Source organism: Thunnus maccoyii, chromosome 19, assembly GCF_910596095.1.
Source record: "Thunnus maccoyii chromosome 19, fThuMac1.1, whole genome shotgun sequence".
Lineage (NCBI taxonomy): Eukaryota > Metazoa > Chordata > Actinopteri > Scombriformes > Scombridae > Thunnus > Thunnus maccoyii.
Window position 1 is genome coordinate 11,670,050 of NC_056551.1, and position 24,504 is coordinate 11,694,553.

Below are 24,504 nucleotides of genomic sequence, written 5' to 3' on the forward strand. Positions count from 1 at the left end.
CATACATAAGCCGAGCTCTGGCAACAACAAGAGGAGTAGACACTGGTGCATGAACAGACACAGCATGCAGATTGGCTGCAGCTGTGTATGTACTGAATATATCCTACCAAATTGTTGAATAGGCTATATTTTGTGCCGATTATCATTTTCAGTTTCAAAAGCTGTAGCTCCCAAAAGAGTCGCTATGCAAACACTTTGTTTTTGTTTTCATTTCAAATAATAGTGGAAATGAAATATTTACTTTAAAAAAATGTTCACATGCAACATGCAAGTTCTCAAAGACCTACTTCTCCATTTCACAAAAGTGAATCCACAAATTGATTTCGAGCATGATTGCATGACATGTAAGGAAGCACATGACTATGCAGAAGCAGGGTGGCTTGCCTGTACTGAGCTCTGCTATAACCACATGCATGTTTTCACTGTAAACTACTGACATTTATGCCAGATGTGTTTAGTGAAAACATTTAAGTACCTGTGCACAGTTTCCATCACATGCCGTCTCAGCCAATCCATTCACAGTTACACATGGGAGTGATGTTTTGTGATGCAAGCTGTAGTCACACATAGACTAAAAGCTTTTCAATTAAATCAGCTGTTGCATTTTCCTTGAGATTAACTTTTCAGAGGTTACTACACTCTGAGTGTGACATGAACATTGAATGAATATATCCTTGGCTGTCATATTCATTTGAGCAATGATTTTTTTCCTCGCACATCACCCATACCTGCTTTATATTAAATGCTGTATCAACAGGCATACCCAAAATATTACAACATTATCGAGCTACAAATACATTTCTCTATCGTCGCAGCTCTAGCCACATTGCTGCAGTTCAACAATGTAAACATGCGCCAATCGGCAGCACGTGATCCTCCAATCTGATGCATTTTTCGCCACTTGGTGGATCTTTGTTTTCAGGATTTGCCTGGAATAATCTGGGGTAACTTCATATAAATCCCAGGCCGGGAGGCTCCTCTGTATTTCTCTATTTTGATCAGAGAAAAGGGAGGAAGGGGAGGAGAGATCGGACATGTCACATTGGAAAACAATGACAGGAATTCAGACTCAAAGCAGACACGGTGCTGTAACGTTATATGCTCAACCCGGAGAGAAAAAAAGCCTTCGCCAAAAAAGCATCGTACCAGAACGAGGCCAACGTCTCTGCCGTTTGATCCGCCCGTTACAACATACGACGGGGCATTAGGAAAGTTGAGCTAACTAAAAACCCGGTTGCACAGAGCTAGACCCAAAATTATAGTCTTGACAGGGTATATGATTTGCTGGCTGCTAGCAAACAGCTGGCCTGCATACGTAACCAACTTGAGCCCGTGTCATTTTCCTAACGTTCCCCGTTAGCTCACCGAGCTAGCATTAGCCTTGTATGCTAGCTAGCGTCGCTGGCACCGGAGGGCTGTCTGTCAGTGAAAATAACCCCCAAACTTCGTATTTTATAACATACCCATGTCAGCAGGCTTTCACAGAGTTCCATTCGATCCAGGGACTCCGATGTACTCATCGTTACCTAACGTAGGCTGCCTTTGCGAGGTGAACAGAGCCTGAAGTTAACAGTCGGCTTCATATACTCCCGAGGTCTCTCACTCTCTGGGTGTCTCAATCCGTCGGCCGGCGTCTGCCGGAGGAGGGCTGGGTGGGCGGAGTCTGCAGCGCATTTAAAGGAACACTCCCACTATCCAGTTCCAGTGGAAGAACATTTTCTGTTACGCATGAATGACATAAAAATCTATGAGGTATATTTTAAAGCTAGGAGAGGCGTTTACGCGTCATATAAACCACTGTCAAGATCAGGGAGAAAAAAACAAACAAAAAGGGACACTTGCTTGCAGGGCCAGATTAATCTGCTGAGGAGGGGGGGGGGCATGGACAAAAAAAGGGCTGTGGGCCCCTATGGGTGCTGGTGGTGCTGCAATGCTTGTGACCCTGGCTCATGTGCTACTCTATCATATATTATCCAAATATTTTGGCCTGGATGCCAGAAACCAATCATTTGTATTCCATCACTGGATTACCACCCTGCCCTCGGTTTGCTGTATGTCAAAACTTGATCAAATTCAAATTTGTTAAAGGACATGCGCCATGTAAGTATGAAAGAAAGATATTAAAACCAGATTTTTACACAAGACCCCTCTATCAGACAGATAAGCCTCAAAACTAGCTAACAAGGGAGAGGTGACCTTAGCATTACCTTTTCAGTTTTATAGTGCTTGAGTGGTGCATATCGCTGAATGAACAGATTTGTAATTAATCAAATAAACATAAATTAATTGCCACACAGACAACTAATATAATTCAGCATTGCTTGCTTGTGGCAGGAGCAGAGAAATAAAATATATTAGAGTGGACTATGGCTGGGCACAAACAGCATAGTCATCGGTTACATATTACTTATGTCTGTCTATAGGCTAGAAAGCTAAATTAGATGGATAAGGTGGTAACCAGCATAGGAAAGCAGAAAACAGAATGACATCTAATTCCTGCTTTTTCTTCTTGTTAATTGCTGAATACTTTTACCTCTTCAGGCCTCTAAATTGGTAGACATATACTATACAACTGGTGAGGAGGATCACATGTGGACTGCTTCATTTTAAATGTTAAAAACCAGAAAGTTTGGAAGCAACTGATTTAGCACATTCCTCCTTTAGCTCTATAATACACAACGGTGTGTTAACTTGCCATTTGTAAAGGGGAATTTTGCACCTAACCCAAAACATGACAAACACAATAGTAAACAAAATGGCACTGAATTCAATTTATATGATGGTCATGCCCACAAAAGTACATACAGGCAATTGCAAAAAGTTAGTAAATCAATTTAATAACACTCTTATTGACTTTAAACCAAACTGGAAGCAGTCTATAATATGAATAGGTGTCATATCTACTCTTCAAGTTCGGGCAAGTGCAGTTAACTTCACAGTTAACAATTCCACAGGAAGATGGAGGGGTTGTGCTCAGAGACATGCCGGATTTGTCTAGAGCATCATAGGAGCAGGTTCAGGCAAACACACTGGTGAATCATGCACATTACACCTACAGATTCACTCCCAGAGGATAATTGATGTTTGGAGTCAATCATGAATCACTGATGTCATTTTTTCAAATGGTTCTAATTACACTCAGGCACTTCTGATGCAGATAGCGCCATAACACTGACTCTTCCAGCAGCTATAGTACAGCATTTTCCCACCAGGGTTAAGACTCTCACCTAACCGGTTCTCAGCAGAAGCACTTACAACACTTGCTGCTTTAATTGCCTTTAGTTTAGCTATTTAAAAGAAAAGGGTGGAGGTTGTGTCAACACCCCAGAGACAAACTGGAAGGGATGCTAATCAGTAAGGGTAGTAAAAAGATATGACGTAGCTTGGCATGTGCCACACCCATAAGACATTCCAAAAAGGAACCAATGGTCTTTATGGTCTTTTTTTTTTGGTGATCTGGAGCTGAGTGAATTTTACAGTCGACAGTTGATCTCAACCTCCTCCTATTCATGAACATGAAGGCAGATGCTTGCTCAGCAAATAGAGCACCATGAAAGCAAGTGGCCTGGGTTAAGTTTCAGCTACCACTCAGAAGCAGCCATTTCCAGCTTGAGGGTCAGGACCCCTCATGGATTCGCATTAACTTTAGGGTGCTAAGAAAAAACTTGATAGGAACAGAATAAATCTTCTCTCTACAAATTCAATATGTTTTACACTCTTATTGTTTGTCTCTATTGAACTTTTCTTCCTAAGCTTTTGACTTCTCTTTTCTTCTGACCAGAAAAGTGAATATCTATCTTCGGCTGGACCGGTCAACACAAGCTACAACAGTGGGTTCATTTAAGGGGTCACAAGTCAAAAAGGTTGAGAACAAAAACAGCATCTTTACGTACACCTGCCAAAGTTCATAACATAGATCTTCAATTGATCACTTCGACAGTCCAAGACCTCACTCATGAATTTTTAATCAGTCTAGTCAAGTAAATGTTCCTTTTCCAAATGTGTATTTACAATTCAGGTGGAAAATATAAAGAACAAATGAATATTATAAACATGTTTACTTCTTATTCTTAATTCATTTTTTTAATTTACATATGGACTAAAAAAAAAAGTATAACACTGATGTTCCAAAAATGAAACACAGAATCTGAAAAGCTTTGCGGTGTGCATGGAGAACTTCACCCACTGACTGATGAAGATTGTTAGATCTGTACAGGAGGCAAAAATCCAAAATCACTCATCAGAGTGGCAAGATAAACTTTGAGAGGATAAGTTAACATTCATAACTTGCGGGAAATTACATTCAACATCATCATCTATAATCAATCTTTGATTACTTTTTTCCTCGAATTTCGAAGAATATGTCAATTGAGAGGCCATGAAGTGACACCATGGGTTCACAGCTGCAGCCATGGATGCCTGCATTAAGTTTCAGATTTCATCAGATTTAATCAATAAATCTAATCTGTTGCTGGTAAAGTGATTTTCACAAAAGCATGGGAAGCTGTCTCTTTCAAGTCAAATGAATATGCATAGTCACCAGGGTACATACAGTATATAAGTGCATCATCAGTGTAATTGATCAAACAGGCTGTAATAGCCACAGTATGATGGTTCGTGTATCACATCTTTATCTGGCACAATCTGAATGCAGCAGAGAGAAAACTTTATATGAATATTATCAAGACACTGCCATCAATACAGTTGTTCTTGTATTTCCTGTAAATAAGATTACATTATATTAAACATGTATGATGATATGCACACTACCTAAGTGACTGCTTTTGGCAATGCTACCCATTCAGTTAGGAGTGTCCCTTAAGTACCTGAATGGGCTAAAAGGATTTTCCTGGCTTACTGCAGTAAGTGAAAAAGTAGATATTCACACTATCATTTCCCAGTCTGTCCGTCCATGTGTTTTATAGTTGTTCACATTGCTCTGACTCAACCTATGAACCATTAATGGTGTGTTCTATATACAGAGTCAACACTTAAGAGCTTGTTAAGCCCTCTCCAGCAATGAAGTAACATCCTAGGCTTCAAAATAAACCCTGTTGAGTGAACTAGCATTATTGGTCAACTGTCCTTTGATCATTTCCAGTCTTACATGTCCACCACTGAGTTCACTCCCCACCCAAAACAAGCCTGATGTGAGCAAGCTGAAACCTCTTTTATACATGACAACCTAGCCGTTCAGTCTCTGTGTGACCACCTCTCTGTACATGATCGAGATGTACACAAAGAGTAGAAGGATTACAAAGAAATCGTCCATGAATCCCAGGAGACCGAAAAGCGCCTCGGGGAGGATGTCGAGAGGCGAGGCCAGGTATGTGAGCGCTCCAACCAGGCAGAGGAGAATTCGGATCCTGAACATCCAGAAGAGGCCGCCCATAGAGAACATCTCTCTAAAAGCGTGACGGAGCAGGGTGGGCACGTCTCGCAGCCTGTCCATATACTGAGGGGAGACAGAGAGGCAGACAGACAGAGGAGAAAAAATATTATGAGAAGTCCGTTATAAGTCTGTTCTAAATACAGTACGAGTCAAAAGTCTGGACACACCTTCCCATTCACTTGAATCAGAAAGTGCGTCAACACTTTTGAATGGTACTGTATACTCCCCTGAATTATAATGCACTGCACAAGTCAGCATCTAAATAAAAAAAACTTTTTTTGGCCAATCAGATATGTAAAAGTAATTTAAATATGAATATTGTATACAGTAAGCCCTGCTAACCTGGAATCACTGCAGCCTAAATATGTATCTAGCTGTGGTATACTCACAGATCTTGGTTGGCCTGAGAACCTGCGGTTGTAATCGTTGATGTCTCTTAATATAAGCAGAGGTTCTGCCTCACCATCCTGGACTGTCTGCGGACCAGCATGCTCATGAAATAGTGGGAAGAGCAATGTTACCTGGGCAACGGGGGGAAATAAAATAAAATAAAAATCAAGAAATGACAACACTAGTGCTAATAAGGAATGAAACCTGTATTAACAATACAAACATTTGATAGAATGGAGATGAGAATTTTATTTATTTATATATTTAACATTTATCTGAGTAAATTTGGAAGCAAGGGAAATCAACAGCACATCTGCCATGGAAAAAATGATGATACTGAAATCTTAAGTTGACTTTCTACATCCATGATTTATTACAAGTCTCACCATTTGTCTGCAGATGGGGCAGTTAATAGCACCAAGCCAGGTGCCATACCTCCAGTAGGCTATAATACAGGAACCTATGCAGGAACAATGAAGATGTTACATTACTGAAGCTCATTGACAAAAAGTAGCCAAGTAATAGCTCAAATTAATCTAAGAGATATACTTCTGAATTATTGATTTTCATGTTTGCAACTGAACTTCTATATTAATTATAATTTCTGTTTAGACTTTAAAACTAAACAAATCCAATTTAAAACAACAGGAGAGTCAATAAAACAGATTCCAAATGTGATAATAATCATTCTGCTAGCAAAAAGGGTATTTAAAAAAAAAAAAGCAGTGACAAGCATCTTCATATTTTCTCTCTGTTTCCTGATGCAATAGTCTGGTATTACAAAGTGTTTATTAATAGTCTTACCACAGAAAAGATGTCCGCAATTGGTTTCCACAGGCAGAACAGCCTGCTGTAAACAGACAGGGCAAGACATATCTGTGTAATACTGCTGCCTGGCCTCCGGCTGAGGATTTTCATCCTGACAGAAAATAAATACATAAAAATTTAAAATGCATATGAACATTTAATATACACGTCATCAAAACCACAAAGGCAGTTACTTTATTGACTACTGTACCTGCAAAATATTTATTGTTAATTGAGTCTGATTTTGTGTATTTTTTCCTGTTTGTATATTTTCTGCAGCCGTACCAGCCATATTTGGCAAGAAAGGCTACAGTTATATTTACCTGCTCTGTTTGGAGCTGTTGTCGGACGGCTCGAACATGCTCCTGATTCTCAGGATGAATGTTCTGCTCTTCTTGTCTGCAAGGTCAAAGGGCAGACATTTGGCTTTATGCTGCTAACAGGATTTAGCAGCATAAATCCACATTTTCTATCCACATTTTTCATTTAGCAAATGATTTGAATAGCTAACACAAACAACTCTAAGTTTTAATAACTGTATTGTATTTGGTCAGCCTAGCAACTACATTTTTTTTTGTTTAAGAGCAAAACTCTTGTTTAATTAGATTACTAAACCTGAAATAGCATTTCTATCACACAGGTCAAACACAGGGAACAGTTCACCTACATGAGATTAAAGGGGAACCCTATGCTTTTTGTGGTTTTCTGTTATTTTTATACTGTTATGATGTCTGATATCTAAGTTAAACATGGTCAAAGTTCCAAAACTTGGGATTAATGTATGAAGAAATGCTCCCTGCAAGTCAAAAGCCAGGGCTTCAACCTACCCTGAAAGCTTTATTTGTGACGTTTTTTTTCCTACCTTGCCGACTGGCTGATGTCATATCGGTGCGCATGCCTATAAACAGCCATCTATTCTGTAGTCTTGGTTGCTAAGGTTGTTGCTAAGTTTTTTCCATGTGTTGTTTGCGTTGTTCACTCGCATATTTCAGATCAGATTCCCACTCAAACATGTACAGATGTATTTCAGAAGTTGACATTTCAAGTGAAGAACAAGAAAAAGAAGTGAAATCCTACTACTGTAGTTTGCTTCAAGGTTTGTTTACGTAGCCTCCCGGGTGGCCAGAAGTTGGCTGTGGTGCAGCTTCTGGAAGCTAACCAATCAGAACAGAGTGGACTATTGGGAGGGGGGTCTTAAAGAGACAGGAGTACTGATGGGAATTATGGCTCTTTGAAGGGTTAGGGGTAGGGTAAAAAAATAATCATATCATAGAGCTGACTTGTTCACGACTCACATCACGTTACTAGACGGGCTAAAACGGCCTGAGGAGCTACATAAAGAGCCAGTGTAGTATAAATGAGGATTTTTTTGAACTGTGAATCATGTAAAGCTACTCTAGTGGAGTCCCAGACTAAAAACATGGAGCTGGAAATGACTATAATAGGTTCCCTTTAAGCAACTAGTGACACTTTGGTGTTTAATAGAATATATTAACTGGGCAAAATGTACCAGGTTAGGTAATCAGAACTGTATTAATCACATTTTACTGAAGAAAAAAAAAAAGATGAAATTGCTTCTTACCGGCACAGCAGAGTGAGGAGGCCTGCGAGGAAGGTGACACTGAGCACCACAACAAATAAGACCTGGTTGCTGACACCTTCGATGAGGGTGTCCTCATCTTGGATGAGGTAATCCAAGTCCCCACACTGATTGTCCTCCATCACCCACACTCATAGCCTACAACACTAGAAAACATAGGTACAACATAGAGGTTGACAATTCAGGATATCACGTTAGACGTTAAGTGAAGCTTGCTGTGGGCCAATGTTCTCTGACAGTAATTACACAGTATTCATCGCCTGGGTTCACAGGACAGTAAGTTATAGCCTATGTTGCACCATCAGTTTTCACTTCACAATGAGTGAATTCAAAATGAACATTCAAGTTCTATCATTTCGTACTTTAGTTTTTCAACAGATGCAAAGTCTGAAATCAAGTTTCATTTTCACTATTAACCTGTAATAACTAACAATTATTACACCATCATAAACTTTGAAGCGTTCAGTATCTTTATCGTTAGCACATCAAACAAACTACCCAACACTACTGAACAATTAACGTTAGTTAATTTACCAAGAACACTTGTGTACCTTATCTAACATCGAAAGGAATCGAGATATACGTTATTGTTTACTTCCCAGAACTCGTGTACATTGTCAGCTAGCACTGACTGCCATAACATGAAGCTCATAATTATGTTCCTGCTCTCCACACTGCTACAGTAACGTTAACAGTAACAATTAGCTACGTATAGCGTAAAGTAGCACTGACCCGCTAATGACGAGCTGGCTGTAATTCACCATGCTGACGTTGTTAGGCAACGTTGAGGAGGCTAGTCAACCGGGGGGACATAAGCTGCTGTTATTTAACACCGACAAACAGCTAATTGTCTTAAAATTAGAGCTCAGCCAAGCCCGTTATCCCTTGTGAATCTGACTAATAAACATAGCGACCATGTTTGCCTCGTTAACTAGGAACGTCTTGTGTCTGGCTGCTGCTGCGCTGACTGAGCAGCCACAAGTTCAAACTGAGACAAAAGCACAATCGGGTTTTAACCTGAATCAGCCACATTTCAGTTGACAACGGGCGACCATACCTTCGCTCAGAGGTAGCATGTCTCTCCAAAAAGGCACGTCTTGTCAACTCTATTTACTCTATCGAGACGACTTCTTTCCAGCAATGGCACATTTTTGTGGAGACTCGGTCAGATTAACACATTGGGAACAAGTAGAAGAATCATTGCCCTGTCAAATGCTACTTTTGCGTCATTCTCTCATCTTCAGTCACGTAGCCTATTGGTTTCAGTTTGTTTCCTTCTTCTTCTTCTTCTGTGGGGTATTTATTTCTCCCCCTTCTTCTTCCTCTTATTTTGTTGTTTAATAGCAGTTGGCAAATTGCTGTTAGGCGCATTACCGCCACCTTCTGGATTGGAGTGTGGATCAGAACGGTTACTATTACATTTACATTACATTTACATTTTTCATTTCGCAGACGCTTTTATCCAAAGCGACGTACATATGAGACTGATACAACACAAGCAGGGATCTAGTCAGGAGACAACAACACGAGTAAGTGCCATAAAGCTTAAGTTTGGGCCAGATAGGACATAGGTCTAGATGTTAACAGGCAGTGCAACAAGGCAATGATTAGAGTGCATAGAGTGCATAGAAGCATTTTTTTTTTGTTTTTTTTTTGTTTTGTTTTTTGTTTTTCCTCTCCCTACAGTTCATCAAGTGCAGAGGTGTTTGCGAAAGAGCTTGGTCTTTAGTCTTTTCTTAAAGATTGAGAGGGACTCTGCAGATCGAACAGAGTTCGGTAACTCGTTCCACCACCGGGGAACTACAGAGGAGAAGAGTCTAGCTAGTGACTTAGGGACCTGTTGTGATGGTGGTACCAGGCGCCTTTCATTGGCAGAGCGTAGTGGGTGGGAGGGAGTGTAGACCTGAATGAGGGAGTTCAGGTAGGCAGGGGCCGTTTTAGTTGCTATTTTGTAAGCAAGTGTCAGGGTTTTGAATTTGATGCGGGCAGCAACTGGGAGCCAGTGGAGGGATATCAACAGCGGGGTGACATGTGCTGTTTTGGGCTGACTGAAGACCAGACGTGCTGCCGCGTTCTGGATCATCTGCAGAGGTTTAAGTGTACATGCAGGGAGGCCTGCCAGTAAGGAGTTGCAGTAGTCGATGCGTGATATTACAAGAGCCTGTACCAGGAGTTGTGCTGCATGCTCAGACAGGTAGGGTCTGATCTTCCTGATGTTGTACAGGGCGAATCGACACGATCAAGTGACTGAGGCCACATGAACCTTAAATTTTAGTTGGTCATCAATCATGACACCCAAGTTTCGGGCAGACATTGTGGGCATGAGTTGGGTTAATTCGAGCTGGATGCTGATGTTTTGTTGTATGGAAGGACTGGTTGGAATGACAAGGAGCTCGGTCTTAGAGAGGTTAAGCTGAAGGTGGCGTTCTTTCATCCATGCTGATATATCGGCAAGGCATGAAGAGATCCTAGCGGAGACTGTGTGGTCTTGCGGTGGGAATGACAGGAAGAGCTGAGTGTCGTCAGCATAGCAGTGGTATGAGAAACCATGGGAGTGGATGATTGCGCCAAGTGAGGTGGCGTATAATGAGAAAAGTAAGGGACCAAGCACTGACCTTTGAGGAACCCCTGTGGATAAGCTGTGCAGTTTGGACATTTCTCCACTCCAAGATACTCTAAAATATCTCCCTGACAGGTAGGACATGAACCAGCGGAGGGCGGTATTACAGTAAGTTATCCTATTAATTCCTTTTGTTTTCTAAAAAAAAATAAGCAAAGCATGCTTATTCATTATGTTTAATGTGCTGTTCAGGCTGGTGTGACCAAACTTCATCTTTGATATATAATGTCCCCCTTTCTATTCCCATTGCTTCCTCTCATTTCTCCTACTTTTCTTTGCTGTAGTAGTATCGGCCCTTATGTCCTCTATCCCACTCTTCCTGCCATTTCATTTTCATTTTCATTTGATTATACTTGTAACCTTAGCCTAGGTATTTATTACAACCATGCCTATTTCTCTTTTTCTTGTTCCTCCTTTTGCATATTTGTCTTCCAGCTGATTTCCATTCACACCAATATGTGCAATTTCTTCCTCCTCCCCTCCTTTACTTCATTTCAATTAACACTCTGAACAGTAGATGGCAGTAGTGGGCCTTGCAGCGGGTGCAAATGTCCTTTACCACAAAAAGAAGAAGTACTAAGGCATCAGTACTTAAACTCTAGCTAGTTACAGCGAGCCAATAAAGGGACTTAACTTTATCCCAACACCTTTACATTGAGGCAAAATGCCTCGTTATGCTCAGCTAGTGATGGGTCCTGCTGGCAGCGGTAAGGTAAGTTATCAGTCATTCCCTTAAACGTGCTGAAATGCTTTGTTATGCTATTCGGCTAAAGCGCTAAGCTAATGCATGAGGTGGAGAAATAGACTTCCAAGCTCAAGTTACGTCTCCCGTTTATTTGTTTACTGTTTTTGAGGCTTTATTTTCATTTCCAGAGTACCTACTGCTCCACCATGATCCAGCATTCAGAGGCTTTAAACCGCTCAGTTCAGGTGGTCAACCTGGACCCAGCAGCTGAGCACTTTGACTATCCTGTCATGGCAGGTGAGTGGAGAATGTTTTCAGTTCCAAAAAAGGGCTTTTACGTCTTATTATAAATGTAAATCTGAGCCCAGTATAACTCCGAACAGAAATGATAAAGTAAAGACATATGTCTTGTTATTACATGGTTATGTTGGATCTAGATAATGTTTTAGTTCTATTTTAAAAACACTGAAGCACCGTGTGTTAATATAAATAATAATACATTTAATTTGTACTGCACTTTTCATTCTTAGTGAATCTCAAAGTGTTACAGTGTTAAAAACATACAACACACAACATAAAGAAAATAAGAAGAGTTACGATTAGGGCTGGGTGATATGAACTAAAATCAAATATGATATTTTTGGACAAATACGTCAATATTGACGTCGCGACAATATTGTAGGGATGACCATTGGTGCTTTCAAAAAATATTTACACAATGAGATTTTTATTAAATAATAAATATCAAATAATCATCAGTGATGTGGAAATAATGACTAAGTGGGTAAAGGCAAATAATAAAACAACTAGAACAGTCTGGTAAGTTCAGAAAATTGCATCACTTGCCTGTAATGTAGCCTTTAATACCAGGAAAAGACAACACTTATGCCATATCACGATATTACGATATCCAGAATCTGAGGCTATATCTAGTCTCATATGATATCGATATAATATCAATATATCATACTGGCTATTAAGAGATCCCTTCATAATGCACTTTTAGTGTAAGTGTTGGTGCACAAAATCCACACTCCTGTGCAAAAATGTGTTAAAAGTTTATTGAAAGCTACCATGAGGATTCAGCCATCTAAATTGGTCAAATATAGTCAATATCTTTCAAAGTTACTGTCTTTTTAGTGCCAAATTCCCTCTTTTTATTAGTCCTTCCACTGCAGCTGAACAGGAAAACACTCTGTCCAGACTCAAAGAGGGAAATTTTTATTAAAAAGACTGTAACTTTGTAAGAAATCCACTTTATTTGACAAACTTAGATGGCTGAAGCCTCATATTATCTTCAGATAAAGTTTAAGTACACTTTTGCTCAAAACGAGGACTGTGGATTTTGTCCCAAATCACTTACATTACCCGTTTCCATGTTCATATGGACACCAGACTGTTGTTTTAAGACAGATTTGAATAATTGTGAACCTGTCCTTTAAGTGTTACTTTGATCTGCATGATCTAAATGACAACCTCCATTGTTTCTATGTTCTCAGACATCCGTGAGCTCATCCAGGTGGACGACGTGATGGAGGATGACTCTCTCAGGTTCGGGCCTAATGGAGGCCTGGTGTTCTGCATGGAGTACTTTGCCAACAATTTTGACTGGCTAGGGGAAAGCTTGGGTCATGTAGAGGATGACTATATCCTGTTTGACTGCCCAGGTAAGAGCTCTGGCAGAGTCGTGCTGGCCTGTCCTTGCATTTTGGAAGAAATTTGGGGTTCAGTGTCTTGCTCAAGGACACTTTGATATGTTGGCAGGAAAAGCCAAGGATTAAATCGCTAACTCTGTGATAAGTGGATGACCCACTCTACCCCACCCCAAACACAGTTATGACAAGTGGCTTCTATTTGCAGGTCAGATTGAACTTTATACACACCTCCCTGTGATGAGGCAGCTAGTGGAGCAGCTCCAGCAGTGGGAGTTTCGAGTGTGCGGGGTCTTCCTGGTCGACTCTCAGTTCATGGTGGAGTCTTTTAAGGTAATCATCTCTCCAATATCTTCATCTGTTTATTTAATGCCCCTCCCACCCTTTTTTTAATGAACACACCTCATTTATGCACTGATGTGTAATGTAATAATGACAGCAAGTCTAAAGTCTCACATCTTCCCTCTTCTCTATCTGCAGTTCATCTCTGGTGTCATGGCTGCCCTGAGTACCATGGTGTCATTAGAGATTCCTCAAGTAAACATCATGACAAAAATGGACCTGCTTAGTCCCAAAGCCAAGAAGGAAATTGAAAAGTAAGCGTCATATGAGTGCAGCTTTTGTTGTGTTGTGCATTCCGCATTCACATGAAACTTAATGTTGCTATTAAGACAAATACAAGAAGGGTTATAGTGACTAAATGCTTAGTGTGGCTGAGTTGTTTTGAGAATTTTAATTGTATAGTGTTTGAAAAGAAAACCAAAGAATCTCACACAATTATCCATCACTGATCATATGCACACGTCACTAAGACTTTAAGGTGTGAAGGAACATTTTTGAAATTTTGACATTTAATTGTATAGTGTTTGAAATTTTAAGTTCGGAGCTCTTGAATAATCTGAACTTCGGTTTTGGTGTTTTTCAAAAGCAAAACCTAGTAAAGGAGAAAAGTCAAATATTTTCTTAATTCTTGCAAATGAAACAGTTTTTTTGTCTGAACGCAGCTGTCTGTTTTCACCAGGTACCTGGACCCAGATATGTACTCAATGATGGAAGATACCTCAGATACCATCAAAAGCACAAAGTTCAAGAAACTGACTAAAGCCATCTGTGGTCTGGTAAATAAAGTCCTTTATTTGATTTTGCATTTAGTTTTAGATCAGATTTTATTTGTATTTCTTTTTTTATCATTTTATTTTGTAATGAGACAATCTCTCTATCTGTGTCCAGATTGATGACTACAGTATGGTGAGATTCCTGCCTTTTGACCGCACCGATGAGGAAGGCATCAACATAGTACTGCAAAACATCGACTTTTCTATACAGTATGGGGAGGACCTGGAGTTTAAGGAGCCAAAGGTGAAGAAAGAAACAAAAAACAACATAAAAATATTTTACAATATTATGTAAAGTCAATACAATGCATTTGAAAAATATTATAATTTAAGTAACTGTTAATTCAATTTTTTCCCCATTGTTTCCTTTTTTCTACAGGAGGAAGATGAAGAGCCCGCTAACCTAAATTATGATGAGATTTTTCAAGGCAAACTGGACAGCTGAGGAATCATGTGACTCCAGGAATTCATCTCTAAAGAGACTTAACTGAGTTGAAAAAACATTTGAGGCTGATGAAGAGCCACAAGAGAGTATATGGAGTCCATGTGGAGAGACTACAAGAAAGGGACATGTGGAAAAAGACTGAAGATCATGAATATCTTGTGTCATGTATGTGTGGAAGTTTGTTTTTATACGCTGTTTTGATGACTCAAGAAATTTGTGATTTCAACTTATTCACCTTTAGTTTTTTTTAAAGAGTATCTGAAGTTTAAATAGTTGCTAAATACAGTTATTAATGCTATATTTTTAAATAAAATATTACAAACGAATCAGCTTGCCTTCTTGTTTAAAGATCTCCTCCAGACATGTTTTAAGATCTATATAAAACACTATTATCTTATTAAAATCTGTAAAATTACATGAAATGTGCAAATATATTTCACTTCAAAAGTTAAACTGATGGACACAAGATGTCTCCTACTTCACTGAAAAGTCCATTATCAGTGTATGTGCACCGGAGGCTTCAATTTTCTACATCACACTTTTATAAGGGGGAATTAGCTCCAAACTAGTAGAGGTCACAAATCCTGCTTGTAAATCCATCCCTTAAAAGCAGATTTTTGATGAGCACAGAGAAACTTTCCACTTTCAACATATTAATATGAAAATATCCATCCAGAGTCAAACTCTGCACAGTGAAGCTCAAACATTCAACTGTGGGAACGAGAAGAAAAACATATTTTTGAGTGGAGGGGTGTTAGCGCCCCCGTGTGGCTGTCTCGCAGGTTGACATGTGGCCACTTCCTGTAAAACTGAAGGGTGGGACAAGCGGAAGCAGCGTCCTGCGGTGCTAATATTTTTCTCTTGCTGAGCAGTTGGATTGATATTTATCACTCAACATGCCGGTGAGTAAATACCACATCGTAACTAGCGAGCATAAGCTTTTACATTGATGTTTAGTATAAAAAATGTGTACAGAAACTCCACTTGGTGATGCTAGGGCCTCCGAGCTGATGTTAGCTTTGATGACGAGTCTCGTTAGCATAGTTGGCTAGCAACGTCAACATTTGCTCGCAATTTAGTAATGTTAGAAATGTCAAAAATCATAAATTCGCCGCTGTAACTTAGCTGCTAACGCCGCCTAGTTTAGTATCTATAAAAATATGTTGCTCGGCACTGTGAGAGCATAGCCGGTGAGCGGAGAAGAGGTGGCACTGATGCTATTTGCCCGAAAACTACTTAGTAAAGGTGTGTGACACCAATATTTTCTCTCTTGCTCAGGCGTATCACTCAAACTTGATGATTCCTGAAACCAGGCTGGTGGGGAATATGGCTCTGCTCCCCCTCAAAACCCAGTTCAAGGGACCAGCCAGAGGAGACGGTAAGGCTGTGTTATCATTTTAATTGCCCCAAAGTGGAGCAAATCACTCTCAATCACAAATATAACTAAACACGTTAAGTTTTTGATTGCTTATTCACTTGCATAAAGTCAGTTTTGTGCAGGGTTTATGTTTAGATATGACACGTTACTCAGTTCCTGATACATCAACTTCACTTCCATATATGGCCTGAAGAGCGAAACCTCAAGTTTAACTTCTTCAATAATGTCTTTTGACACTCAGTTTCCAGCTTGCTATTTAAACATGTAATAATTCACAGAAGTCAGGAATAATGAGTGCCAGTATGAGCCACTTTTCAAGTTATGACAAATTTAGTGATTACAAATGTATATCTAACAAAAGCAATTGGATTTGGCCACTTGAAATGGCTGCTCAACAGCCTTTTAAAAGGCAGCACAAACAACAAAAAAAAATTATTTATTGATACCTTTTTTTTTTGTATTTCAGGCATAGAGTCAGACATCATTGATGAGGCTATCTACTACTTCAAGGCCAATGTTTTCTTCAAGAACTACGAAATCAAGGTAAGAAACCTATTGTTACTTGCAATAGCAGCTTGCATTTATCCCTCATTCAAGGCGACTGGGATGTTTAAAGAAAATTATCATTTGTGTGTGTGCATAAAACAGTGCTAATTCCTTATTTGTGGCCCCATCTCACACTGTTGTTATTGTGACTGTAAATAGTCCGAAAAAAATGAAGAGGATTGAAATTATCTATTTCGCCATCAAATTTCACTGCACAACTGCTTATTTGCAAGTTGTGCAGCTAGTATGAGTTTAAACATGTTTCAAAAATAACGATCCATAACATTTCACTTGCTGTAGGCATTGGACTGAGTCAAATCTGACAAACATGAGAGAAAAGTGTAGTTTGTTCACTGACAGTTAAGATATTTGCGTGACGGACCAGCATGTACCTCACTAGTATGCCTGTTCCAGTATGTGTTTTCTCTTCCTCATCTCTATGTGTGTGTGTGTGTGTGTGTGTGTGTGTGTGTGTGTGTGTGTGTGTGTCTTCAAGCAGCTGTGTACTTCGCTCTTTTCACAGCTTGCCTCAGCTTGCTTCCTCCCATTCCCTTAAGCAATGCATAGCTGTTCAGGATTTAAACTATGCAACTTGTCACTCATCAGACCTGACTGGAACTGGACAAAATACACTTTTTTTTTTTAGTCTGAAGTATTTCAGCTACTAATTTGTGCATATATGTGTTTGTGTTTCTTTCAGAATGAGGCGGACAGGACGCTGATCTATGTCACACTGTATATTTCTGAATGCCTAAAGAGGCTACAGAAGGTAAATTGCATATTTGTTACTGCACAGTGTTAACAGTGTTGGACATCTGCATTTTACATTGTTTTCATACAAATCTGTAAAAACACGTGTCTTAAAACAGGGGTTCTCAACATTAGATGTTTTTTAGGAAGTCATTAGATGATAACAAGAATATGAAGTGCCTTTCCTCACATACAGGAAGTAAGAATTTGTGTTCGAATGACTATTTAAATCAGTGCTAATAAAGCAGGTGAGCTTAGTTTTATTCGTTGATCTCACCCTCTGCATTGGTGCATGTGTTGCTCTTTGCAGTGTAGCTCCAGGAGCCAGGGAGAGAAGGAGATGTATACTCTGGGCATCACCAACTTCCCCATTCCTGGAGAACCTGGCTTCCCTCTCAATGCCATGTACAGTAAACCTGCAAACAAGCAGGAGGAAGGTAAGAACCAGCACCATAAACAAGGGTTTATAGCAGTCGGCCTGCCTGAGGATGTTTACCTAGTATTAAAAAAACAAAACAAAAAAAACAGCAGAATGGTATTTCAATGCCCTCTACTCTAAATTGGCTCAGATATCCTTGTACCCTTCTCCCATATCAACTAATTCCCAGCCTGAAGTAATATCAAGCCAAAAATAGCAGTGCTGACCACGGTCCATCAGCTTCAAGGATCTGAGGTTGGAAGTGCTGCGTCATGCTTGTGTGGTGTCCCTCAGCCTCGTTCTTATACAGTATCAGCACCATTATTCATTTAGATCAGCCTAAATATTCAGTCATCCTGAGATGACTGTGGAGTGAATCCTATCTGAATTGCCAGAACTGTGTTTTTCCCTTTTACTTCTGTATATAATGCATGCATTCTTCTCTAAAGATAATAAAATGTTAAAGGTGGTAGGTCAATAATTTAAACTGCTTTATAATTATACACTTCTTTTAACTTTTGATGTAATTCATTTAGTATGAAATGTCCTGGGGCTCTTTTGGTACAAACGTTCTCATATTAATGATGTGAACAGTTAAACAGTAGTTGATAATGTTAGTGGCTATGGTGATAATACCGGCTCTGCAACCTTTTCCAGAGACAATGAGGGCGTACCTCCAGCAGATCCGCCAGGAGACCGGCTTGAGGCTATGTGACCGTGTGTTTGACCCCCAGACAGACAAACCCAGCAAGGTGAGTCCAACATCTCCAAAATAACACCTTTTTATATGCAAATAGCACTTGCAACAGGTAATTTGCAATTCTGACTTCAAAACCCGGACATGCGAAGACAAAAAGCATTGTGGTCAAATCGGCTCTGACTCATATTTCCTGTGTTAAATTAAAAACTGTCAGGGCCACGTAACCTTGCACTCTGTTAACTGTATCCATGGTAATTAGATATATTAGTTTTAATGTGTAATAAGACGTACTTGAGAAGAGGAAATTGTAGAATTGGATACAGAAAAGAATTGAATAATAGCTGCTATGTGTGGATCTTCAGATTTAGTAGATGGAGCATTAACATAAAACACCTACTGTATCAATATAGGTTGTATCACCAGGTTGAGTACAGGTTCCATGTTGGACTTCCAAATGTATTTCTGCCCTAAAACCATATGCATCATGTTGTAAATAAAGAATTGGTGCCTAATTGTTTTTTTTATATTGTTTTGTCACAGGTACCTTGAGTGCAGGCATTTCAGAAACTTATCTTATCTTGTTTCTTTCAGTGGTGGGTGTGCTTTGTCAAGAGGCAGTTCATGAACAAGAGTCTGTCAGCTCCTGGACAGTGAGCGACTTTGGACCTGTGAGATGGATGGATCTTTCTTGGGGTTGGGTGGGAGGGGTCTGCTTTTGTGATGCCAAGATGATTTTATACTCTTTGAGTTCAAGGATATGTCTTTGCTTATCTGGATGTTGTTCGTATTGAGCTGGTGCTTAATTCAATAAAGCAATCATGGATATTGGAAAATTGTGGTACTGCACTTAATTAATCCTTTTAACATTGCATGTGCTTTGAACAAATTAAGTTAATCTAAATGTAGATTTCAGTGAGTTGTAGACATGTTAATATAAGAATGAACTTGTACAGGGGAGAGATAAAAATATTTCACCAAAGCAGTCAAGTGTCCACACTGAGCTTTATTACTTGCTTTCACAATCTAACATTCATTGACCTTAAAAGTGGGTACAACTATGTACCTGTTATTCATCAATCGATGCCCTTATTTAGCACAAAAACTGCTATCACCACTGTGTTCCTCTTGATCAGGAGATCCTTCTGTTTTCACAGCAGACATGTTGAGTTGTCATAGTAGGAAAAGCACAGGTGTTACTAATAACATAACAATGGCGATGCTGTATTCAAGCCTCCCAGTGAGCCAGCATGCACAATAGCAGGATGCTGAAACCAAAGCAGCTAAATGGCATTCATCCATCATTCATTTTATTATGTGCACCAGCTTTTCATACTGTTACAAGTCAAAAATGTTTTCTGTGAAAAAGTGAAGTGCTACAGAACTACACCAACACACTGCCTGGTGTATGGCAATTTCTCTGTACATGTGCAATGTTAAAAACATCTACAGTTTTTTTTTCCCAGCAAGAACAAATAGTTTATTTACACAGGTAAAAAAATGTAGCATGTTCAATACAAAAAAAATATTTATTGGTGTGTTCTCTTTGGTTTTTCCACTATAGTTTTTTGGACTCGATACAAGCCTTCAGATGAGTCCTCACTAAAGATAGGTTTCCTTCGCTGGCAGTCAAAAGTTAAGGCAGCGCTGGGTGATAAGTTTCCCCTTCAGGGAAAGAAGAGACACTTTCTCTGCACAATAATTTAAATGTGCAGGGAAAAGAAAGCCAGTGTCTGTATCTCCATCTCTTCAATGACTGCAAATACTCAAAAGTGCATAATCGATGAAATAACTGTAGACTGGATGGCTCAGTGTGGCAGGCTGAAAATAAAAGTAAACACCTCCAAAACAGACAATATGCATCTTCAAACAGTCTCACTCTAAATAAATAGGTAAATACAAAGTAAACTAAGTTTAGGAAATGGTGCATATATCAGAGGGGATATTTTCTCAAAACAGTATGTACGTAACAAGAGAAAGTAGGCCGTATATTCATCTTCTTGTGAATGAAATACTGATGCTTGACCAGAAATAGTGTTTTGGGTGACTGATGATGGATGTCTTCTGTTTCTTGGGTCACTAGTTGACACTGCAACAGTTCTGCCCCCTTTGTCTTCCTAGCCAACATAAGTGTAACCAGTTGTTCAATCCCCTGTGTAATTCCAACCTGAAACAAAATGAACAATCACAATTTGGTCAATTCTTCATTGGTTAAGAATAATATTGTCTAAAACTGTAGCACAACTGTTTGCTTGTTCTTTCATGGATCTCAATCATCATGTTTCCAAAAATACATCTCACTGTGACAGGCTGTTGTACTTACTGCGTTGGTGGCTTGGAGTGAGGCCTTAGTCAAAAGCCATCTCTTGACTCCTCCGAACACAGCGTGCCACCTTTTTCTTAAAAACTCCCTTAGGATCATCCCTCCATTCTTTCTGCAGGGCACAACATGCAAATAATCTCATTAGTAAAACCTTATTTCCTCTTGTGCTTTGTTTCTTGTTACTTTTTGGCCACACATTTTACACAAAAATGTAACAGCACACCTAACTGATGTTTACTTCATTTCAAACTGTTTGAACTATTGCCTTTTTCTGTCTCCAGGGAGCACCTCTAAATAAAGTGATAACCCTTCCAAGACACAGTATGGCCTTGACTGGTTGTAATTTTCCCCTCAGAGACCTACGTCACTCAGCCCACTTGTTTAGATTTCCATTTAAAGAGCCAGACTAAACTATGGTGTCTTTTTACAGTGATTTCACATATTTGTACCTTCAGATATTTTGCACCCTTCCTCACATGTACATATATAATACTGAGATAAGGAATGAACAATCAGTTCCTAAGGTCTTAGAGATTTTGCAATGTGTTTATTCAAATGCAATTAAGAATAATTTGGTTCAAATTTAGACTGGCACACGTATCGATCATAAAAAAAGAGCATCCTTGTGTGAGGAAGTAGGTACTTACAGCCGCATCCACATTGGCAGGAGAGTCTCCATTGGGGTCTGCCAACATGGAGATAACACTGATCATGATGGTCTCCACTGTATGGATCGGCAGCCAGCGCTCCTCAGGCTTCTCATAGCCATACTTGTCCTCACCAGGTTCATGCAGGATGGAGATGCACACATCGCCGTTTTTTGCAACTGGCAGAAAAACGAAAAACATACACAGATTACTGACAAGTTTGAATTTCAGCACAAGATCAAATGCTACACTAGAGCTATATGTTTCTTAAAAAGTGGGAAAAGTCAAACCTAATATACTTATGGTACAGCTAGTTAAAAGACTCTGTGAAAATCTTGTCAAGGAACAGCAGCCACAAACTAGTCACAACTGTTTCATTTGATTAAAATACCAATACAGAAATGTGTGACCACTCCGCCTTTCCTAAATAAGTTAAACATAAAGGAATAGTAATTAATTATTGATAGTTATTCACCCTAAAAGAGGCGAAGCATATATTTATATGATCACTGGCGATGTTAAGATACAGATTAACAGGATCTTTTCTCACACATTTTAAATAATATAAACTTTTTTGCAATGGACAATCAACAGCACTTAAAATATGATCTGTACAAACTTTTGACTGGTACTGTATATAAAATATGTATATAAAAAAACTCTTATAAAAATACAAATAGTAAATGTACAAATAGTACAAATACTTACTTAAATTGAAGACTGAAATTCAACCTGGTTTAATAAAAGTAGTATTTATTTAATAATTGTTTTCACACTAAATTGATTTCAATTACTTTTGTTCATGCTGTTAAATTGATAAATTGATGATACTGATACACAGTGGCCTGGTCCTTACCATTTGGATGCCAGATTTCTGTGATGAACTTCATTTTAGGAGGCCTCAGAGGATAATCCCGGGGAAAGGTTAAACTGGCTTTAAAGAAACCTCCTTCACTACAAATGAGAAAGAGGATGGTGTTAAGATTAGTGGTGGTGGTGTTATTGTGAGTGAACATAAAGCTGAGCGAAAAACTGCTTCACTAATTCACAATTCACTAATAAATAATTTCACTCACAATAGTGTGTCTTGAGGTCCGATGACGACCACTTCCCACTGGTAGATGTCATCATCATCTACAAGACCTGCAGAAAAGCCTTCCACTGGGTTCTTGTTGAGCTCTGAAATTTAAGATATACTTAATCAGATGTATTCCCCCCCCCCCCCCCCCCCAATTCGGTTCTTATCAAACATGTATAATATCAGCATAGAGTCAATTCAGTAATCCGTGGATTTGGGGCAAACAAATATGAATTTATTGGCAGCAAAAATTACCCTAATGTTATTTAGCTACACACTGTGGGAAAAGCACTGAGTGTGTCATGGTGATGTTGAAATACCTCCAGTACTTGTTGAGCAACAGCTAGCGTTAGCATCGCCGTCATATCCTTGCTAACAGCTGCTATCTGCACACGTGCATTTTAACTTACTTGTCATTTGCTGTAAAAACGTAAAACTGGCCAAACAAAATAACAGCCAACTGAAATGTTGCCCCTGTGAGATTAAATTAGAATAACGTTATAAATTAGCCAAATATGCTACAACTTCAGTAGCAACAGTTAGCTAACGTTAACTTACCTGCTAATTGTTTACGTAGTAGTAACGAGGACTGCTCCGTCATTTTTATAGTAATATCTTTTAATCTCTGTTATTTGTATGAACTAACGCTTAGTAACTGTCAAGCTGCCAACACGGATAAATGAAACATTGGGCAAAGAAGGTAAAGCACACCGTCCACGTTTCCTCCTCTCTCTCTGTCTGTGTCTGAAAACAGCAACAACATGAAGAGGAAGTTAATAGAGGTATTTTGCCCTCAGTAAAACCTCACAGGCAACTAGCTGTTTGTGCTCACGGGTTGTGTGCTGTCCCTACTAAATTCCACCGATTAAATGATACGTGTCAGGCAGAGTTAGGGCCATAGCTCATATATGGAACTGTTCATCTTGGCAAAAGAGCAGGAATTTATAGCCCACACACACCCAGATAGTTTTACCTGTGAGGCTAATTCCAGGGCAAAAATCTACTAATTCTTCTTCTTTGTGTGGCTTCCGCAGCAGGCCGCAGACCCTCATTGGTGCTTTGATGCATCAGATGGTTTGTAAAGAGCACTACACATTCTTTTCACTCTAGGCCTCACATCCCTTTGTGCAGACCTGTACAGAAATACTACAGTATATGGTCAACAGGTATATGGGCTGTCATGTCTGCATACTTGTGTGTACTTTTGGTCCATAAAGATAAGGTTTTTTTCCAGTTATTGTTTTGTGGAAGTACTTTACTGTCCTGCAGCCAAGTTCCAACATCTGGCAAAAAAACCTTCCCAGGAGATTGGAGGCTGTTATAGCAGTTTATTTGCAGCAATCACCAGTGGCGGAATGTAACTAAGTACACTAACTTGACTGTTGGATTTGTATTCCACTACAATTCAGAGGGAAATATTGTACTTTTTATGCCACTGCATTTATTTGACAGCTTTAGTTACTCGTTACTTTTGAGGAAAAGCATAAAAACATAAAATCAGTGCTTCCCAACCCTGTATAAAAAATCAGTGTGAAGGTGGGGTTTTTTTTCTTCATTCCTGCTCTATTAATCATCTCATGACCCCTCTGATTTATCTTGTGACCTTCAGGTTGGGAACCACTGGATTAAACTACCTAACTGTGCGTAATAATTTAATATAATGTTTGGGCCCACTGCTCTTAACCTCTTATACTCTACCATATTTATTCTACTGGATATTTTCTCACAACTCTCTCAGTTTTATTCATTTCTCTCTTTGCATTATCACATGTTTCATTCCTGTGTAAAGAGGTGCAACAAATTGTAAATGTACCAGTTTATCCTCAAAATATCAACAAATCTGTTAATTTTATGCACATTAGCATTTGGGCTCCTTCATTCTATTTTAAATTATAATCCAACTTTCACTAAATGTCATGAACTCATTTGCATCCTGACTGACACCCTCACTCATAGCTCTC

At 39.3% G+C, this 24,504-nt stretch overlaps 5 protein-coding genes across 8 annotated transcripts in view; 2 read left to right on the forward strand and 3 right to left on the reverse strand.

Moving 5' to 3' along the window:
• hook3 (hook microtubule-tethering protein 3) overlaps window positions 1–1,621 on the reverse strand; it is a 28,156-nt gene extending 26,535 nt beyond the window's left edge. For all 3 annotated transcript variants that reach the window (XM_042395171.1, XM_042395172.1, XM_042395174.1), the window contains exon 1: window positions 1,464–1,621. In XM_042395171.1, coding sequence (XP_042251105.1) covers window positions 1,464–1,520 — 57 coding nt within the window. In that variant the 5' untranslated portion in view covers window positions 1,521–1,621. The remainder of the gene's footprint in view (window positions 1–1,463) is intronic.
• A 2,318-nt stretch (window positions 1,622–3,939) lies between these two features.
• Window positions 3,940–9,497, reverse strand: rnf170 (ring finger protein 170). Of its 2 annotated transcripts, none has more exons than XM_042394720.1 (7): window positions 9,247–9,497; window positions 8,172–8,335; window positions 6,913–6,988; window positions 6,587–6,701; window positions 6,169–6,242; window positions 5,782–5,913; window positions 3,940–5,455 (listed from the first exon to the last, which is right to left on the reverse strand). In XM_042394720.1, the coding sequence occupies exons 2-7, from the start codon at window positions 8,309–8,311 to the stop codon at window positions 5,186–5,188; spliced, it is 807 nt and encodes a 268-aa protein (XP_042250654.1). In that variant the 5' UTR covers window positions 8,312–8,335; window positions 9,247–9,497; the 3' UTR covers window positions 3,940–5,185. The 2 variants fall into 2 exon arrangements, with proteins under 2 accessions (XP_042250654.1, XP_042250655.1); XM_042394721.1 differs by lacking the exon at window positions 9,247–9,497 and adding an exon at window positions 8,922–9,225.
• A 1,830-nt stretch (window positions 9,498–11,327) lies between these two features.
• Window positions 11,328–15,032, forward strand: gpn3 (GPN-loop GTPase 3). Its single transcript, XM_042394719.1, has 8 exons — window positions 11,328–11,521; window positions 11,683–11,791; window positions 12,994–13,161; window positions 13,355–13,479; window positions 13,627–13,742; window positions 14,168–14,264; window positions 14,377–14,505; window positions 14,641–15,032. The coding sequence occupies exons 1-8, from the start codon at window positions 11,474–11,476 to the stop codon at window positions 14,704–14,706; spliced, it is 858 nt and encodes a 285-aa protein (XP_042250653.1). The 5' UTR covers window positions 11,328–11,473; the 3' UTR covers window positions 14,707–15,032.
• Window positions 15,033–15,497: 465 nt separating this feature from the next.
• On the forward strand, window positions 15,498–19,331 carry arpc3 (actin related protein 2/3 complex, subunit 3). The gene is made up of 7 exons (XM_042394722.1): window positions 15,498–15,608; window positions 15,985–16,084; window positions 16,551–16,627; window positions 17,331–17,399; window positions 17,691–17,817; window positions 18,456–18,550; window positions 19,090–19,331. Exons 1-7 carry the CDS (start codon window positions 15,603–15,605, stop codon window positions 19,150–19,152), a joined length of 537 nt encoding a protein of 178 aa, XP_042250656.1. The 5' UTR covers window positions 15,498–15,602; the 3' UTR covers window positions 19,153–19,331.
• A 150-nt stretch (window positions 19,332–19,481) lies between these two features.
• ube2g1b (ubiquitin-conjugating enzyme E2G 1b (UBC7 homolog, yeast)) lies at window positions 19,482–23,351 on the reverse strand. Its single transcript, XM_042394723.1, has 6 exons — window positions 23,102–23,351; window positions 22,542–22,644; window positions 22,322–22,419; window positions 21,466–21,644; window positions 20,819–20,930; window positions 19,482–20,662 (listed from the first exon to the last, which is right to left on the reverse strand). The coding sequence occupies exons 1-5, from the start codon at window positions 23,142–23,144 to the stop codon at window positions 20,844–20,846; spliced, it is 510 nt and encodes a 169-aa protein (XP_042250657.1). The 5' UTR covers window positions 23,145–23,351; the 3' UTR covers window positions 19,482–20,662; window positions 20,819–20,843.
• Window positions 23,352–24,504: the final 1,153 nt, after the last annotated feature.

Excerpts from the sequence above, each read along its gene's own strand:
- rnf170 (XM_042394720.1), bottom strand. The coding sequence starts at position 8,311 with ATGGAGGACAATCAGTGTGGGGACTTGGATTACCTCATCCAAGATGAG. Across the intron at positions 5,914-6,168 it reads GCCCCATCTGCAGACAAATG|GTAACATTGCTCTTCCCACT; the intron begins GTGAGACTTGTA and ends CCCGTTGCCCAG. Across the intron at positions 5,456-5,781 it reads TCTCAGGCCAACCAAGATCT|TATATGGACAGGCTGCGAGA; the intron begins GTGAGTATACCA and ends GTCTCCCCTCAG.
- gpn3 (XM_042394719.1), top strand. The coding sequence starts at position 11,474 with ATGCCTCGTTATGCTCAGCTAGTGATGGGTCCTGCTGGCAGCGGTAAG. Across the intron at positions 11,792-12,993 it reads TGACTATCCTGTCATGGCAG|ACATCCGTGAGCTCATCCAG; the intron begins GTGAGTGGAGAA and ends CTATGTTCTCAG. Across the intron at positions 13,480-13,626 it reads TCATGGTGGAGTCTTTTAAG|TTCATCTCTGGTGTCATGGC; the intron begins GTAATCATCTCT and ends CTCTATCTGCAG.
- arpc3 (XM_042394722.1), top strand. Across the intron at positions 16,085-16,550 it reads GGGACCAGCCAGAGGAGACG|GCATAGAGTCAGACATCATT; the intron begins GTAAGGCTGTGT and ends TTTGTATTTCAG. Across the intron at positions 18,551-19,089 it reads AGACAGACAAACCCAGCAAG|TGGTGGGTGTGCTTTGTCAA; the intron begins GTGAGTCCAACA and ends TGTTTCTTTCAG.
- ube2g1b (XM_042394723.1), bottom strand. The coding sequence starts at position 23,144 with ATGACGGAGCAGTCCTCGTTACTACTACGTAAACAATTAGCAG. Across the intron at positions 21,645-22,321 it reads AGAAATCTGGCATCCAAATG|TTGCAAAAAACGGCGATGTG; the intron begins GTAAGGACCAGG and ends TTTTTCTGCCAG. Across the intron at positions 20,931-21,465 it reads CTGCCAATGTGGATGCGGCT|AAAGAATGGAGGGATGATCC; the intron begins GTAAGTACCTAC and ends TGTGCCCTGCAG.